The sequence below is a fragment of the Pollicipes pollicipes genome, unplaced genomic scaffold, assembly GCF_011947565.3.
Source record: "Pollicipes pollicipes isolate AB1234 unplaced genomic scaffold, Ppol_2.1 Scaffold_4881;HRSCAF=5763_pilon_pilon_pilon, whole genome shotgun sequence".
Classification (NCBI taxonomy): Eukaryota; Metazoa; Arthropoda; class Thecostraca; order Pollicipedomorpha; family Pollicipedidae; genus Pollicipes; species Pollicipes pollicipes.
Window position 1 is genome coordinate 13,736,144 of NW_023596576.1, and position 18,423 is coordinate 13,754,566.

Here is an 18,423-nt window from a genome sequence, read left to right on the forward strand (position 1 = left end):
TACGGTTTTTATAACACATTTTTATGCATTAAATGTAAGCAGTTTGCTTTTAGCCTAAATCCCATACACGCATTGATCAATGATACTTGTCAATGCCATGGCAAAAATTTTGGTCGAAAAATGGGTACTGCACCAAACTGAGCCTAAGATTTTTGCGCACCGCTCACATGTCACAGAAAATCTTAATTTGAATATAGCAGCAATGTTTTGCCGTGAGAAGGGGCGCGCTGCAAAGAACTCGAATACAATTGAAGTAGGTTGAGTTATTTGGTCGGATGGCTTGGTCTCCAAACCTAGCAGCTGGATCCGTTGCTGCAGCCGGATGTTTGCTTCCCCATAAAAACGCATGCTCCTTGTACGTAGCAGTGCATCTACCTTAACACCAGGCCCTTGTAACCAAAGATTGTGGCTGCTCTAACCACCACATAAATTCGTCACAACCGTGAGGATAAACGATGCAATTAGCGTTACACATCCGAAGCCATAAAGAACGCCGAGGTTTGTGAGATTAAAGTAAAAAGTTCTGGAGTACTGGAGTAGCCTAAGTCCTTCATGGCTAAGGCCCGTCCCCACAACCAAAAAACGTGCCGCCTTCTATGGCCGCCATAGAATAGCGCCTTCTGCGCCCTAAGGCGGCCATTACACAGGCGCATTCACGTGCCGATCAGAAGAGGCACGTGCGACCGGTGCCTGCTCTCCGTACCTGCCTTTTCATGACTATAATGTGCTGCTCAGATAAAGAACTTGCTTATGAATTATATAAAAACGAAAAACATATATAGTCGGTAATTAAACAAAGTAGGCTGAGTCCAGTGATAACAATGGAGGGGTAGGTTTTTGGAGCTTCGGCTCGAATCCTATGATTTACCAAAATTGACACCCGTGCACTCATTAGTATCGCCGTTGCAGATTTCTTTGACGACTTTGATCAGCGATGGTAGTCAACACCGTTGTCACTGCTGATGATGCTCCCAATATCAATCGCCTCTGCCAAGTGCCACTGTGGTTTATGCAGATGTTAGACGTGCCCTCAGAAAAGACGCTTCGCTTCGCTTCATGAAAGCGGCACCCACGCCAGCAAATTGTGCTGCTCTCTCCCGCGCTAGATGGCTTAAGATCGCACACGATGTACGTCGCCGTAGCCATTTCGAAGTTCGCTATATGACTTCATCGGCAGCCCGAAGCGGCTTTGGTCATTCATTATATCCCTCAAATCGTCTCGCCTCTGAATTGCATCCTTGGTTCACAAAGGATGTCCATACTGCAGTCTACTGAGTCGCTCAAATTTGTTCAGCAAATTATTCAGTTAAAAATTTGTGCATCATGATTTTGGCACAGAGCCTGAAACCACGACTTTTCACGCCTTTAACGTGACGCAATGTAAGGTGTCAAATTTCAGCTCTCAAGCAGAGCAAAATCTGTTCGTAATCGCACAACACAAGGTGTCGGCCAAAATAGCCGTGAAAAGTAAAACGGCTTTCCTTCGCCTTCTTTGGCATCGGTATAAATCGCTCCCGAGCGCCCAAAACAGGTTGGCGGACTGACATGCGATGCGATGCGTTCGAGCGATGCGATACTATCCTGGATCGAGCGACATGTAGCATATGGTGAGCACGACGCAGAGAGAACCTGTCAAAAGGCACTCCGAGCCCCTCAAGGGCCGCACAATAGCACGAAACACCAAGAATGTCCGAGCCGCCAGTCACGTGGCCGTGTCGGACGAGTGACGCTCGTTCAGACGGTGACCTTCGCCGCAGCTGCCCGAGAGACGGGATGAGTTCTCGAGGTCGTTAGTGACTGCCGCGCGCGCACACGAGAACCATGCAGGACTACGTGGTGATCTCGCTCGTCGTTCTCGTCGGTTTCGGTAAGCTTTTGAAAGGCGTCAAGGCTCAGGAGGTGTGTGTACCGGCGATGCACGTTCGTTATTCATGCGCAGTGCATATACATATACGCACATGCCAACAAAGGGCTATAAGAGTGCACCAGCTGTGATGAACTGCATTGGTCTCGGTTTAGCTCTGGAGCGTGTCACATCAACAGGTCATTCTAATGTAATATTATTTGTAGCTAAATGTCATGTCTTAATTTATCCGGATCGCACATATTTTTGACTCGTTGTTCGGCCCGGCATGACCTATTGACGTGTGACATGGCGAACCACAAAGACCCATGAGTGGAAGGCCGGGCGCTACAATCGCGGTCGGAGAGAAAGGGGTGTGGTACGTCTGCTTGATGACTGCGGCTCGTCTGCTTGCGTCTGCTGGCTGGCTGTGGCTCGTCTGCTGGGTGACTGTGGCTCGTCTGTTGGCTAGCTGTGGCCGGCCTGTTGGCTGGCTGTGGTTCGGCCGTTGGGTGGCTGTGGTTCGTCTGTTGGCTGCCTGTGGCTCGTCTGTTGGCTGGCTGTGGCTGGCCTGTTGGCTGGCTGTGGTTCGGCTGTTGGCTGGCTGTGGTTCGGCTGCTGGGTGGCTGGCTATGACTCGTCTGCTTGATGACCATGGCCGGTCTGCTTGATGGCTGCGGCTCGTTAATTTGATGGCTACGTCTCGTCTCCAAGCTTTGTTGCTGTCAGACCCGGCAAGTGTCTCTGGCAATGGAGGACGTGTTGGGATTCAGGGGATAACCGCAGTAAGAAATTGCAGAGTGCAAATCACGACAGAAAACATGTCAATCTACGTTTCCTCAATTTTCTGTTGTCTCGGCATTTCCAAACTGCAGCCGCCTGATCCCCTGGTGTTTTCAACGGCCGACCGGGCGCTGTGCAGCACTGTCTCCGACTAGGCCGGCCTTGAATTCGGCTGAGGTTTTGTTCACTTTCCTTTAAAGCATGACGCTGCGCAAGCTGCCCAAGGACCTCGCCGCCGGCGGGCGGGCTTATGGTCGTCCGGCCCAAGATCGCCTGAGGCCCGGAGCATGCAGCTCAGCACTGCAGAGTATCGCAGACGATTGTCGAGCCAACAAAGCTTCCCTGACATTGACTAACCACAAAAAAACGCCCGAGGGCCGCCAGTTATGCCGTTGAACTTCATTTTCATCTTAGTATCGAACCATTTACAGCTAAATGAACACAATGGCACACATCTTGCATTTTTGGCCATATTCGTGTCCAGAACTTGAGTCCGACCTCAATATTTTTGCAGCTCCTGAGGCTGGGTCCAAGTGGAGATACTGAAGATTTAGCCAGAGTTGGGGCCAAAGCCTTGGTTTAGATCCGATCTCCGGTCCTAAAGTTCTTGGTCAGAATCCTTCAGTCTTCTACCGGGTCGGGCAAGTCAAACCCCTTATCGTACCAGTTGTCACGAGTTGAGAATAGGGTTCCCCAATGGTAAGCAATTTTACGAGGGTAAACTTACACCTAGGCCAAGCTAAGCCAACATTTACCTAAGTATAGCCTTGCTTGACGTCTGACTAAGAAATGTGACAGCTGTGGAATTACAGGGATGCGCTGATAGCCTTGACGAAGGTCTGTGGGCCTGGAGCTAATAATACACCTTGCGCAACGTACCCCAGCCTTATTCAACCCATAAACAGGCCCGATTGACCCAAGCCGAAAACAACAGAAGCGAAACAAGCCCACCCAGTCCAACACAGCGCAATGAGAACGGAAATGGCCGTACGGAATGGCCATACGTTTCAATGTATCACGCAGTATACATTGTATTATATCCTTCACTGTATCACGCAGAGGTGTGAAACAGAGGATCGAAGGCCCCGTGGTCTCCCTCCAACGCGACGGGCGTAGTCTCGCAACGTGGGCGAGCTGGGACGGGGGTAGGGCTGGCGGAAGGGGACTGAATCGTTAAAAATGAGGAACCCCTCCCTCGCCGAATGCCCCAACGAATGTATTTCTCCCCGGATTTTTGTTTTCCAAAGTTGGAAAGTGGGTGCGGAGAAGGGCTGTAGTCTCCTAATTAAATTTGCAGCTATACCCCTCCTCTCACGCCGTTAACATTGTAATGCACGGAGAAAATCAGCCTGAGAGTGGGCTTGCCCCCCCCCCCCCCCTTAACACACGTCTCCCTTTCTAACGCACCTGCATCTCTGGTGGCTGTGCTGTGAATCAACATGCTTGTAGCGACCAGCCAGATGCAAATTGCTATTGATACCCGACACGAGGTAACATGTTATCTATTGATACCCCACATGAGGTGACATGTTATCGGCGTCTTCTGATGACAGTGAATTCTTACCGATGGTCAGCTTCCAAACGAGGCTCGATTATCCGGAGGCTGGCGACCATTGCCGACTGCTGGCAGCCGCAGCAGAACGTAGATGCTGCCAGATTCGCTAAATGCTTGTTCGTGAGACTGCGACGGGCAGGTTTCCGTCATCCGGGGAACCGGTTCCCATAATCTGCCTAAGACCTCACCCGGACCAGGGCTTAGGGGGCCGGACAAGGACTCGATGGTAATGTATGATAATTCCCGTCTTGCCCTAGAATATCAGCAACACAGTGTTCAGTGAGCTTAGGTAAATAGCAGGTGGCTCTCAATTGTCTATGACCTTTGCATGTGCCCTTATCCTCGCATCGTCGCACTCGTGGTCATGACCAAAGTCGTTAAACATCCCGGATGCACGCGAATTACGTCAACGAATGCGATGTGCTTTCGGTGACATCAGACCCCTCGGCCTGGCCCGCCAAAGCTCTGCACCTGCCGCTGTGCCGAGGCTTATGGCTCAGCTTACAAATAAGCCACTTCTTGGGTTTAGTTCCGATCCTATGCCAGGATCCCGAATGCTGCAAATTGATCGCAGACGACGGCTAGCAGGGATGGAATTTCACCCTAGCAAAACTGAGCTGTTACATATGTCCCATCAGTGGCTCAGTTTCACAAAATGAGCTGAAGTGGTTGGGCTGAGCCGTGAAAAATGACCCAACTTGCCCCAAAATATGCCAACAAACAGGTCTCGCTGCATATTTGGCCCGCTCTCTTTCCTTAAAGATGGAAGGGGGGGGGTGTGCTAGAGTTCAAGACGGAAGGGTGGGGGCTGAAGCTCCGCCCCTCAACTCAAAAGCAAACTACGCCTCTGTGCCTCATGGTGCAGCAACCGCAAATGTTTCGCGGTTCGCTTATGCAGAGATCCTGCCGAAGTTAAACACGAACCAAAACCAAATAGGAAAGCCTGGGACTTTTTAGTCCACTGTCCATTATGATGCATGCTTGTCATGTGACCATGGAAGTGGTAGCGTGTGAAGCTGCCCGTGCTCTTTACACGCGCGCGGGTGGGCGGCCAATCTGATTCCCCTCCTCCCCCCCCCCCCCCCCCCCGGAAGGTTTTCCTGAATGATCTCCGTACGGCGCGGCAAAGCCGCGCCAAACATTGCATAATTGTAAAATACTGAATAGCATGTAGCAAATATAGCTTAAAAAGACTATTAAAAATACAATATGTGGCAAATATACAGCAAAATGTAGGATATTGAATATCATGGCACCAAACAAATTAGATGTACTTTGAAGGATCGCTAATCTTTAACAACTCGAAGTCAGGCCATGGCTGTCAGCGAAGGCCATTTCCAAGGAATTCTTCAATTTGATGCGACACTGGAGTGCTGGACGAAGGCATACATCTTTGAGATAGTTTCCTAGCAATAAAACAATTGACTTATGGCTTACAACCGATTTCATTGACCGCGGGTGCTGTCTGAACGCCAGACCTAGCTCAAAATTTGCTTGCTCTATGACTGGAGACATTGCTCCGTGAGGCAGTTTTCGGTGCTCATTTCGGATTTATTGACGACAGGGACTGCACCAGTCTTGTTTCATGGACTTTCTAAAGGTCAAAATAGGTCATTGGCCTAAACTGACCCAGGTCAGCATTTTGCTTGCCCAAACATCTCGCCAAGCGTAGTTCCTGACGCCTAATTTAACGGCAAATAGGAGCAATCTGACAGGCGTTTGGTCACTTTGGTTTTCTAGAAGTAAAAATAGGTTGACAAATAGACACCATTGAAGTTTTTTTGGAACAGACATCTAGGTCGCGGTGGTTGTTTGCAGCGGTCTTGGGTCACTCCGAACACTTACATGTAGTTTCATTTTTTTAGCCCTATTTAAGCGCTAGGTCATGACGTAGCAATCCCAAATTTTGGCAAAGAGAGTTCGCGTACAGACCAACGCACCCTGTGGATTTGGAGTCTCTGGCTATCTTAGTTTTCGAGGTTTCGGAGAGGGGAAGGGATGTTCAAATTGACCCCCCCCCCCCCCCTCCCACCAGAGCGAAGGGTATTCAATCGCCCAGCCGGGTGCGTATCTGCGAATGCAGTTCACTGCTGTGTTATACCGTGTTTGGCATGTTCATCGCGTGGGAAGCTCGGCTCGGCACCTTCAGTATGTCCCGGAGAAATGACGATCTTGCCAGGAGCGTCACCAGCGCATCAAAGAAGGCCGGCTAGGAAACACTGCTGGAACGGTTGATGCGGTCAGAGGGCGGCACTCATAACTATGTTCATGTCATGGATGCCCAAGAGCATGGAAAATATGCAGTCCTTAATATCGAAGAGATAAAACCTTCGAGCGCCGGGAGCACTCTTAGGCCATAACACTGCGATGATGCGGGACAGAGAAGTAAAGGAAGGATCTCCTATTGTATTGTACCTGGTTACTTGAAGTTCTAAAATGCGATAGATTGACTTCCATGGTCCCTCTTGTAGGTACCATCCTGCGGCGGAGCAGATATGTTTCAGACAGCCGCTGTGCGACAGTGGAAACCGCTTCGACAAGGAGAGACAATGCCAGTGAATCTTCAGAGAGGAAGTGAATGTGAATGAAGGACATCTGAGTTCTGTCCTCTGGAGTCCGGTTGTCATGTCCACAGCGGGAGTGCTGGCTAGTGTCAGCATCTCATTGCATCTCATCTCATTCTCAAATATGACGGTTGAGAAAGGTCATCCGTATGTCTACGTTGTGAACGCTGCCGTTGAGCGGGTACAGCACCCTGGCCACTGGGTGCCAGGTACGTGCAATCGTGCAATCGTGCAATCGTGCCTCGAAGCTGGGCTTATATGGTCCGTCGTTGATGATCAATTGGCCGCTGTCCAAGAGGGACAGGTTGAGGTAACGGTGGCCCTGCCATGGCATCGCTGAAACTCTCTTATCAGAAACTGGCTAAAACATTGGGCTATTAAAGGTCTTTGAAGATATTGACGCAAGCATCAGATATGATGAAATAATTTCTCTCAAACTTTTGTCAAACTTTTAAGTGGAAAAGCCTACCTTCTCTAGACAACACAATTCCCCTGTTTAATAATCATGCTCCTCAATACATAAATGGTTGATTACGTTATCGTACCTTGCAAAGCGTCAATTTAGAGTCAATTTAAGCCCGTTATAACTGGAAATCGTGCTCAAGAGCGCCAGATATTAAGTACTCGACAGTCATATTCTTCTTAGCCTTTATTGCCGCATGGCTAATGTGGTGGCCGGTTTTGAATGATGTTGTATGGATACCTGGGTAGCTTTGAAAAGTCTCCTCGAAATAGTCTGCACATCTTTGTGGGCGTGTGGCTCGGAAACTAGAGGAGGTTAAGTCTTAAGAAGGGCATGACTGTGAACTGCACCGAATGATCCTCAATATGTCTATTTCTGTTCAAAACCCTGAGCAAGTGTGGAACACTCCCTTTAGGTCTTCCCTTATACCATAGAATTTAATCTTATGACCTTATTAGGATGTAGATATTCAAACGGTAGTCGAAAATCTTGTCCAGCAGCACCCAGGTGTTGCAAAACTGGTATCTGTGTCTGTCATTTGACAAATGACGTCACTGCCGACGCAAAACACTAAAAATTGACCGGAGCTTTCGCATAATTTCAAGGCCTAATAGCGCTTGTAATCACTGTATAGTCAGCAAAGCCTGCGACTGGCAAACGACAGAGTCTTCACCTGTGCATGGAACCCTACAATGATGACTGCTGTCAACGAAACTTGGGTTGGTGGCCATATTAGGCTTGGGTCAAGCAGAGCCAAGATCATGTCAACTCATCGACGATCATTTTTCCACTGTTCTGGTCCACATAAAAAGGCGGGCAATGGTTTAGAAATGCGTGATTTTAGTTATAAGGACTTGCTTTTCAAAAAATGGACTCGCAAGCCACTTTGTTTTGACACAAGTTGATATCAAAGACCTTCTGTTGGTTGTTTGTCGCAACATCGCACAGTGTGACTAACATCTACTGGTACACAGTCAAACCGATCGAGGAATGATGGCAATGCAATACAAAGTTAAAAGGAAGCTACAACTTGCCGCATGAGCAGGTAAAATATCTGTGTAAGCATTCGGTGAGTATGTCATAATTTTGTGGCGTAACCTGGCGTGGGGACGCCTGCCAAAAGCATCGAACTGATCCCCAAATGAAAACTGAAACCATGGCGCACCTACCTAGAGCGGCTTCGATTTTCCCAGAAACTCGTTGGGGGATGGCCTTCTACCTCGGTGGCGGACGCGGGGCAAAAGCGAACGTGTGCCTGTGTGTCTGTTTTGAGGCCAGACGCTGGCGCGCAGCTCATTCATCTGACACAAACTTATCGTGAAGCCGTCTGTGCGGCACAAACGGCTGCGCGGATCATGACACACTGCACGCACGTCAGATTCAGCCTCTGTGACGGTCCGCGAACAAAGTTACGCCTTTTCGACACCGTTGTCGGACAGAGCGCGTGCTTAAAGCGGGTACGTTTCGACCTCCAACAGCAAGGCACTTTGTCTTTTTGCCACAAGGAGTAAGAGTTACTGAGCGACATGTAGGAGGCCTGAGCTGTTAAAAATACCGATTCCTTTCTTTTAATAAACGACCTTATTTTCAAAGACTCAGCGTTTGCAAATTCCGGTCCTCGCTCATAGCGCCTTTTTATTTTGATGCACAGCTGGTTTGGCGTTTAATGCTGAAAGCATACAGCACGGTCAAAGGCAGACATGAATTAATTAACCCCACTGGGGCCAGGAGCCAATGTTTTTTCAGTGCAACATGGTCATACCACTAATGGGGCCTGTGCGGCCGGAACCGGAACACATGTTGGGATTAGTTTCTTTATATTTCAACCGCACAATGTTAGGGACGTTGGCTGCCGTGTGGCATTCGTCGCCATCAGCGGCCGCGTACTGGACGCCGGCCAGCACGCCACCTGCCACATCGGAATCGTTTATTTCAGCCGTCGGGCAGGAAGATTCTGCGCCACTGCCCAGCTGCAACAACCCTGAGGAGACAAAGTCTTTCATGGACCCGAGCGGCTGTGACAAGGTGAGGCCGGCAGGCTGCTACACGTGCACCCAGTCTCCCATGTGCGCCCATTCTCTGCAAGCTTATTGTAAAATGTACTTGGTTGCGTGGCGATGGTGGAGCCGTAGCATTATTCAACGGAGGTCGCATTGGCACAGTTCTGTGCGTGCCTCTGTCAAGTGCATGTGGCAGCAGCATGTGCAGTTAGCGTTATTCGATGGTGCGTCACAGTTTATGAAACTACGGACACTGAGAAGCTACCACTCTGCACCCTCCGCAAAACCATTCCCGTTCGGGTGGCCGGTGACCACCTGGTTGGCCTCCCCCGCAGCTGCTGCGCTCGCCCTCACTGGCCGTCTCCCCTTTGCAGTACATGCTCTGCTCGAACGGCACCCTGTCGTTCGAGACCTGCGAGAACGGTCTGCTCTACTCGGGCAAGGGGGCCGTCCACGAGTTCTGCGACTACCACTGGAGGGTCGACTGCGGCGAGCGGCCGTTCGAACGTCAGTAGACGAGTCGTCGCAGCGCGCGCGCGCAGAAAATAGCGGCGCAAAACAACACGGTTCGACTATAAGACGAGAGGGAGTGGAGGAATGTTTTCCGAACGATGTCCGGAATATAACATTCCGAACGTGCAATGAGCGATCAGAATTCAGAGACACAACCCGAAGCGGAACGCAAATACTGCATAATGCATTTGCGCTGCGTGTGAGGCGTGCAACAACGCGAAACGAGGGCCCTTGCCGAGCAGAAGCATCGCTACTATTGACACTGCCCTGTCCTGTAGCCCCTCCCCCCCCCCCCCCCATCTCCCGCCCTGCAGCCCCACATCTGTTTTCTCATCCATCGTGCACATAATCATGTCGACCAGCGACATAGTGCCCTGGTGCAGATGCTTTTTCCTTCTTTTTGCTTGCAGTTTTTTCTTTGCACTATGATGAATCTGCCAGCCTTCTTAATAAGCGTTGTAAGTATTTGTGTAATGGGCGTTGCACGATTATTCACAATCGACGTGCCTTAAAACGCCAAATCATCATAATAATTAGCATGCACCAAACGAAAGGCAGACAACCCGTCACGATACTCTCATCACAAGGACATTTTGATCTGCTGCGTTAGGGCCGAATGCAGGGTCCAAATGTAGCAATACTCAGGTGCTTGTCATTTTGGTGGCTGACAACAGAATGTAATTTTCTGCTCGCTCCAGAAAAAAAGAACTGGGACAATTGCCAAGCCGAATCTCTTTCCCTTCTTCCAGGTTTGCTCAGTTCATAAAATAATTTCGTTTGTTTCCTTTTTATGATCAGCGTGTCATCACTTTTCTTCGCTTCCACAACTCGCATTGATAGGTTTAACCTGCCACCGCATGACTATCATTTTGCAACCTTTATAAAAAGCTTAAGTTCAGTCTTTGTGCCTGGATGAAACACGTATTGGAATTTACTTTTCTGCTGCACTACAACGAACGGTCAAAACCCTTAACACAACCAGGTCAGAGGCTTGGAAGAATTTCTCCAAGCGCTCGCCGTAGCGTGCACCATACAGCAGTCTTCGTTTGGTCGCCGCCGCAGCATGTACGGTCCCAGCCGAACTCTTTGAGTGGCCTGCTGTCTGCCGCAGTCGATTGTCTGTTACCCGCAGTGGCCGACTCTCTATGGCCCACACTGATTGTCCGATATGGCCCGCAGTGACCAACGCCCCCTCGCCTGCGGTGACCGACGCTCTCTCGCCTGCGGCGACCGACGTCCTCTCGCTCGCAGTGACCGACGCCCTCTCGCCCGCGGTGACAGACGCTCCCTCGCCCGCGGTGACCGACTCCCACTCGCTCGCAGTGACCGACGCCCTCCCGCCTTGCAGTGACCAGCTCCCAACTGCCTGCAGTGATCCCACTGCCCACCGCCCACAGTGAGCGAATCCCGCGAGGGGGCGTGCCCCTATAGCTTCGGCGTGTTCCCGTCGGGCGAGGGGTGCGCCGACTACTTCCTCAAGTGCGCGTTCGGCGAGGTGGAGCCGGAGATATGCGACGAGGGCCTGGCGTACGACGACCGAAGCCACGCCTGCAACTGGCCCGACCTGCTGCCAGAGTGCTCCATCGGAGACGCCGAGCGTGAGTGACGCGGCATGGCACGCTGGGTGGGAGGGGCGTGACACTCAGAGGAGGGGCGTGACACTCAAAGGAGTAGCGTGACACTCAGAGGAAGGGCGTGACGCTCAGAGAGAGAGGGGGGGGGGGGTGGGCGTGACGCTCAAAGGAAGGGCGTGACACTCAGGGGAGGAGCGTGCCACTCAGAGGAGGAACGTGACGCTCAGAGAGGGGGGGGGCGTGACGCTCAAAGGAGGGGTGTGACACTCAGGGGAGGAGCGCGCCCCTCAGAGGAGGGGCGTGCCCCTCAGAAGAGGAGGGGCGTGACTCAGAGCAGGAGCGTGACGCTCAGAGCAGGAGCGTTACACTCGGAGCAGGTATGTTACACTTAGAGGAGGAGCGTGACGCTCAGAGGAGGGGCGTGACACTCAGTGGGATACATGACGTTCGGCGGGAGGAATTTGACTATCAAAAGAGGCGTGGGACGCTCAAGGAAGGGCGTGATAATCAGGGGAGAGTCATGACGCTCAGTGAGAAGCGTGACCTCCAGTAAGAGGGGCTTGACGATAAATGAGGAGTGTGGCGCTCAGAGGACGAGTGTGACTCTCAGAGGAGTGTGACGCTCAGAGGACGGGTGTTATTCTCAGAGGAGTGTGACGCTCAGAGAACGAGTGTGACTCTCAGAGGAGTGTGACGCTCAGAGAACGAGTGTGATTATCAGAGGAGTGTGACGCTCAGATCAGAGGACGAGTGTGATTCTCAGAGGGGTGTGACGTTCAGAGGACGAGTGTGACTCTCAGAGTAGTGTGACGCTCAGAGGACGGTTCGACGCTCCGTAGGAACGAAACATTGAGTGTGGGATGTGGCGCCGGGTGGAAGCTTGACCCTGAATGAAATATGTGAGTGGTAACGTCCATAGACCCGGCAACCGAGCGGTTCATGAAGCGGACATCTGAGCAGGAAATGCCGCCGGCAGGCTGTACTAATGCACCCCCTGCTAACTCTACTGACACAGATCTACCTGGCATAGAGCCGGGATAATTCTGAGGACTTGCCTGTAATCGTCATAAGCCACTCAGGCTTCGGTTGAGCTACCGTCGTCGCGTGACTCGTCCCGCTGACGGCGCGGTGGCATAACGGTGCGCGCTGCTTCCATCAGATCTGGTCGGCTTCTCGTGCCCGGCCGAGATCCCGGTCGGCTCCGCTTCGATCCGCTTCGGCCAGTTCCCGCGCTTCGCCACGGGCGAGTGCGACCGCGTGGTGACGTGCGTCAACTACTACCCGCGCCTGATCAAGTGCTCGGCCAGCCAGTCGGTGGACGACAACTCGCTCACCTGCGTGCCCAGCGAGCTGGTCCCCGGCTGCGGGTGAGTTTGGCGGCGCGTGAGCGTAGCGGCAGGTCGGCTTCCGCTGGCACGTGGGCGTTTGGTGACTTCCGGCGGGGGAGGAAGCAGGCGTTATAAGTTAACGAAGGTGATACAGTTCAGTGTCGTCACTCGTTTCCTTGCGTATTGAGTAGGCGGTGATAAACACCGCTAGAATCTCGGAAGTCGACGCCCTCTGGTGGTGGCCGCTACCGTCTTGTTTCAACAGTTTGTATATACAAATTGTCTGCTTGCCTTCCCCCAGAACGCCAGTTTGTATCCATATCATTGGTTAGACCTCCCATAGTCAAATTCGGACGATGCTTCTGTCAAGACGTATTTTGTCGTTATAATATTGCTTCCATATTTTCAGGGCCAGGAAATAGTCCGATCGCTGCAATTGCGCCATCTACGATACAAGATGCCTCGGACGGAGTCGGCGGCGTTGCCGAAGTGAAATATAAGAATCGTTGCTCATAGCGTTGCCTTTAGGTGTAAGAATACTACGCATACCCTAACAAGTGATGAAAACTTCAAAGGGAGACTCCGAGGAAGAAAACTTAGTTGCATACGCGATACAAAGGACGTTGCCGCATCTCCACTTGATGTCCGGGTGCGTCGTCTTTCCTTTTGCTAGCCATTTTCTCTTCCGTTGCGATTGGTTTCGAAAGTGTCGACATGTGCTTGTCCGATTAGAGGTTAGTACTACTATGTGCGCCGCGGTACCATGATATTCAGCATGGCGATGATAGTGTCGGTCTTGCGTCCCATGATTCGTTTCACTCAATACTGGTACCAAAACATTGCACCTCACGTGCAGCAGCAAAAGTATGCGCCTGGGGAATAGAAAGATGCATTTAAATTGAAAGGTCAAATACTGCAGTCTCTTGCGCGTGTGGTCCAAAGAAAGCCCCCTTTCGATAGGCCCAGTCCGTTGAGAGTTCTTTGATGCCATCCTGTAACCAAATGTCGAGCGTGTCTGTGTCTGAGCGTTCAGCAGCTGTGTGACGTCAGCGTTACCAGGATTTCAGATAACACAATGTGATCGCCGATTGGAATGGGGCTCACGTAGGATGCTGACAAATACATCTTCAATCCTGGCGTCCGTGACGCGGCAGCAATAGCATATTTTGAACGGATGAACGGCGATGAAATACATGTACGAACTACCACGTTTTGCGAGTTGCATGCGACAGTTTCCTAGCAGGGAAAATGCCTTCTTTCGCACTTCCATCGGGTGCAGGGCAGGCTTACGCCTATGTCAAACCGGCTGCTGTGCGTTCTATTTCGTTTCTGAGTGGCCACTTCACCTCGCTCCCCTGTCGCTGCGACCCTGTTTGAGTGTACGGATAAAATCACTAATGTGGCCCTCTCTGTTGTGTCCCTAAACGATTCGCTCAAAAAGCTCATATCTTTATTCTTGTCGTGCACATTTGCAACATTTGGGCTGCTGGTCCCGTTAATGTTGGGGTTCCGGTCAAAAACCGAACGAAAATAGCCAAATGAAAATCGGTGGACTGAAAAAGCCCGAACGAAAATAGCCAAATGAAAATCGGTGGACTGAAAAAACCCGAACGAAAATAGTCCAAACAAGTCAACCGCGACAGCAGTCAGATGGGAAAAAAGTCGAAGTACAAAGTGAAAGAGATAGAAGTCGGCAGGGATAAAAGCTTTATTGAAACGAAATCAAGGGCTTAACACGCGCCTGGATGGCCGGCTAGATACCCTTCGCTCGGGTGGGGGGAGGAGGGTCAATTTGACCCCCTGAGATCTCGGTAGCTAAGAAAAGCTAGAGACGCAAAATTTACGGAGTGTTTTAACATGTACTTGAACGCACTGAGGTCAAAGTTTCAGATTCCTAGGTCATGGCCTTCGGGTCAAAAAAGGCAAACAAGGTCAAGTTCCAGGTTGGTCTCCAAAGGGCCCCCAGAATCTAGATAACTGTTTCTAAGCAAAAGATCGTATGCTCATTCAAAGTCAGTGACCTTGTTTGACCTTTTGTAGGTCAAGGTGACCAAAATCATGCAAGGTTGCCTTGGGTTTTGCATTCGACTAGGCGAGAAAGATTACGCTAGGCAGTATGTTCTCAAAGCAAATGTTGACCTGGGTCATTTTAGGCCAATGACCTATTCTGACCTCTAAGAAGTCCATGGAAGATGCATAATGCGGTTCCCACTACCAATAAATTCGAAATGAGCTCCAGAACTATCCCATACAGCAAGCCCGAGAGTGACAAAACAAGTGGGTTTTGACCTTCGTGTGACTTTTATACCTGACCTTAGGGCAATTTAATTTGCTCATTTGACTGTTGTGTTGTCCAAGAAATCATCTCAGAGATGTATGGCTCCGCCTAACACTCAGTTGTTAGATCAGATTGAAGGATTCCCTGGAAATTGCCTTCGCTGAAACCATGGCCTGACTTTGACTTGCCATAGGTCAGTCACCATACAAGGTACACTTAAAGTTGTTATGCTAAACGATCCGCTATTAAATTGTCTACAGCTCCTCAAAATTGGGCGCGGATACGCCACGTATTTCGGAAACAATTCTGGAAAACCTTCGGGGTGTCAATTTGACCCCACCCAAGAGCGTGTTAAAGTCAAAAGGGTTACACGGGATAAAATTGAATTCGGAAAAAGCTGAAAGAGAAGTGCAATTCATAGTGGTAAAAGACTGGAAAACGCTCCAAAACGACAAAACTCGAAAGGGCTCCGATACTGGGTACCAAACGGAACTAGGTACTAAAATGGTACCGGAAAAGTCGACGTAAGCAAGAAAGGCATGAACTTTCTGTTTTTTCGGCATTATAGGTTAAGAGTCCCTTTGTTGAAATCTTGTTCTTCAATATACCACAAGGCATGGGTTAAAGGATGACAGAATAAGCATTGGTTACATGGGCGGCACCCGACGTTTCAAGCTGCGCTTATGATCATAAGCCCATATTTACCTCGGATTTGGGCCCGCCCACGCTCAACCGGAAACGCTCTTGGAGGGAGGCTAGCCTCAGAGCGCTCGCGACGGAACCATACGGAACGCACCCTTAGACTATCAGCGGGTCGATCTGGTATGGGCACCCTGGTAGCCTCTATCTACGCCCATGAAATCATCTCCAATAACTTGCTGGGACGGTTGCGAGCAACACAGACGCCCGCGGTAAGAGGCCGCGCACAGCGGCGGCACCCGTCGCAAATTCCGTTTTTGTCGTTAGTCCTGGCGTTGGATAGACTTGTGCCCTGTTTCCAATGTTGGGTCCTGGTTTTCACTCCCCCTTCTGGAGGCGATATCTTCGATCCTTGTTTCCGGCCGGTCAATTTATTAACCCCGCACCCTGATTCCTGGATCCTGTTGGCCGTTTTGCAAACATAGACCATCGGTTCTTTGTCTTCACTGGCTCTTTTCCAAATAACAATAAGGGCTGCTGGGTCCTAATGTTCCTTCATAAACACCAGAACCTGATTCGTGGCTCACATCGGCTTTCTAAAAAACATGATACCCTAGTTCCCTGGCTTCCACCACGTTCTTTAACAAACACAAGACCTTGGTTTGGAGCGGTTTCCAAATGTTTATCCCTGTCAGCACTTGTCGCCTTCAGCCTTTCCGATTCAACTTTTATCCCGGTCAACACTTTGTCTTTCGACTTTTTCCGATTGGGATTCCATTCCTGGCGACTTGTATCCCTTTGACTTTGGCCTTCGATTTTTGTCCTTTGTGTTTCGCCAATTTTGACTTCATTCTTATCGATTTGTCGTTCGACTTGATCCATTCGACTTCTTGCCCAGACGCCAGTACCATCGATGCAGTACGTCGCTGACGACCAGCCCGTTCAAGTGCACTGTACGGTCGGCACCGAATCCAAGAATTCTGATCGGTGGGGCCCCCTCCTGAGATTCCAACCAATGGGTCACCAGTCCTACAGAAAAGCTCAGATCTTGCTCAGATTTTGGCTGACCCAATTTACTTCATCGCTGAAAATGAAATACACGGGCTTGGCTTGGTGGGGTGTTCCACCTTTGGGGCGTATCTCAAAAACATACTCGAGTGAAACTTCAGGACGAGTTTCGTTTCATCATAGCACTGGGTAGTGTCGCTGCAGCACTGGCAAAATATAATAAAGATATCGATTTTAAACAGTTTAGAGCCCATCTTACGCTGATAATGCCTTTCAACAGCACCACGCCCCTTCCACGCAGTCGCGACCACCGTCATGACAACTACCGTGCGCACCTCTACTGGTGCGAATAAAAGAACGTTTGTGATTGGTCCAGCAGGCAAGACATGTTACCGAGGAGCACATTGGTTTAAGTTTGAACCAGTGCTTGGCAGTGGATCATATGATGCTCCCACTCCCAAAACCAAAGGCGCCCCGAAAACCGATGTGGTAGATACGATAGGGGAGAAATGATGCCATGATATAGCGTTTCATTGAATTCGCGGGGAAAAGTTTCATGTCCGCATATTGTTTTGGCTGTACGGAGTTTTTCAAGTTTTCGCAGCATTTAAATCACAAACATGTTGACGCATCAGTGCGTTCACACATCACAGAACAAGCGTTAGAAAGAGCAAGGCGAATGGAATGTATTGCGTAGTTGTGAGAGGGGAGTCCAATAGGATTTGTCGCGCATGGTCGGCTACATCGAATCGAAATTCTGAGCTATTCAGAAGGATTTCGAGAAAACTGGCATTACTGAGCACGACGCGTGTGAGTCTGGTGTAGCAGAAGGTGAAAGGTACAAACAAGGTGGGATGCTCTCTTTAATAGTTGACTTCGGCCTCGATTTCAGGCAGTGAGCATGACGCGTGAATTACGACTTCATTCCTCGCCTCATGCTATTTAGGACCGCTATCTTCGGCTTTTTCATGATCTTTGCCTGCGGTTGTGACTTCAGTTCACGAGAACGGTCTTGTCCGTCCTTTTACCCCGACCAGCGCACGGCCGGAGGTCCGAGGCAACCGCGCCCGGCTGGGGGGTAGTTGACCTCCCCCTAGGATCTCCAGCTTTCAGGACGCAGTGTGAGAAAAACAAAGATGCCGCTCTGAAGATCTGGTCAAAACATGAAATATGCACACCATATTTTTTACCCTAGGTTCAATGTGAGGCCACCAGAGTTCACGCAAGGTAAAGGCGGTCGTTCTAATATATGCAGTTAAAACCTATGTTAACACGTCGAGACGGATCTTGAGGGCACGGAAATAGGTGTTGAGACTATGGGGAGTCCACTCTGTTCCCCCAGATGTGTCAGGTTAGATCAGGTCACAGCTCAAAATTGCTGTACCAGAAGTCCACAAGAACGATATTTTTCGCCACAATGTGCTTCTGACTAAGTACATCCCATAATATGCAGCTGTGGATAAACGTATTCCAGACACAAACGTACCATTTCAGGATAGCCTAGAAGTCATCTGAGGTGGGCGCGCAGCCAGGGCATTGGGAAGGGGGGGGGGGGCAAAGAATTGACAAACGGCCCCCTGGTCGTAGAACACCCTCCCCAAGAAAAAATGCCGGATGTAGCTCATTTGTTAATGAGGGTGTACTTTTCATCAATGGGTTTCATTTCTTTCCTTTTTTACTGACATAGAACCCAGAAGCTAGCACGAGCAAAAAATCTGACTGAATTTTATAGTTCATGAACTGACGAAATCATGTGTTAAATGACTACATGAAATAAATCGTCGGCGCTTTCCGTTTTGCAATTATTCAGTGGACTCTGCAAACCGTCATAACTCAGTAGCTTCGCCAGAATTTTTATGTGGGCTCTACAGAGAT

General features: G+C 50.2%; 1 protein-coding gene across 1 annotated transcript; it reads left to right on the forward strand.

Annotated features, from left to right (window-relative positions):
- The first annotated feature begins 1,807 nt into the window (after window positions 1-1,807).
- LOC119101545 (protein obstructor-E) lies at window positions 1,808-13,113 on the forward strand. The gene is made up of 6 exons (XM_037224892.1): window positions 1,808-1,867; window positions 9,145-9,233; window positions 9,583-9,715; window positions 11,119-11,319; window positions 12,455-12,662; window positions 13,033-13,113. Exons 1-6 carry the CDS (start codon window positions 1,822-1,824, stop codon window positions 13,043-13,045), a joined length of 690 nt encoding a protein of 229 aa, XP_037080787.1. The 5' UTR covers window positions 1,808-1,821; the 3' UTR covers window positions 13,046-13,113.
- The last annotated feature ends 5,310 nt before the right edge of the window (window positions 13,114-18,423 follow it).

Bases quoted from the DNA above. Each gene is read 5' to 3' on its own strand.
- LOC119101545 (XM_037224892.1), top strand. From the start codon at position 1,822: ATGCAGGACTACGTGGTGATCTCGCTCGTCGTTCTCGTCGGTTTCG. The intron at 9,234-9,582 runs GTGAGGCCGGCA...TCCCCTTTGCAG, and splicing joins ACCCGAGCGGCTGTGACAAG to TACATGCTCTGCTCGAACGG. The intron at 11,320-12,454 runs GTGAGTGACGCG...TGCTTCCATCAG, and splicing joins CTCCATCGGAGACGCCGAGC to ATCTGGTCGGCTTCTCGTGC.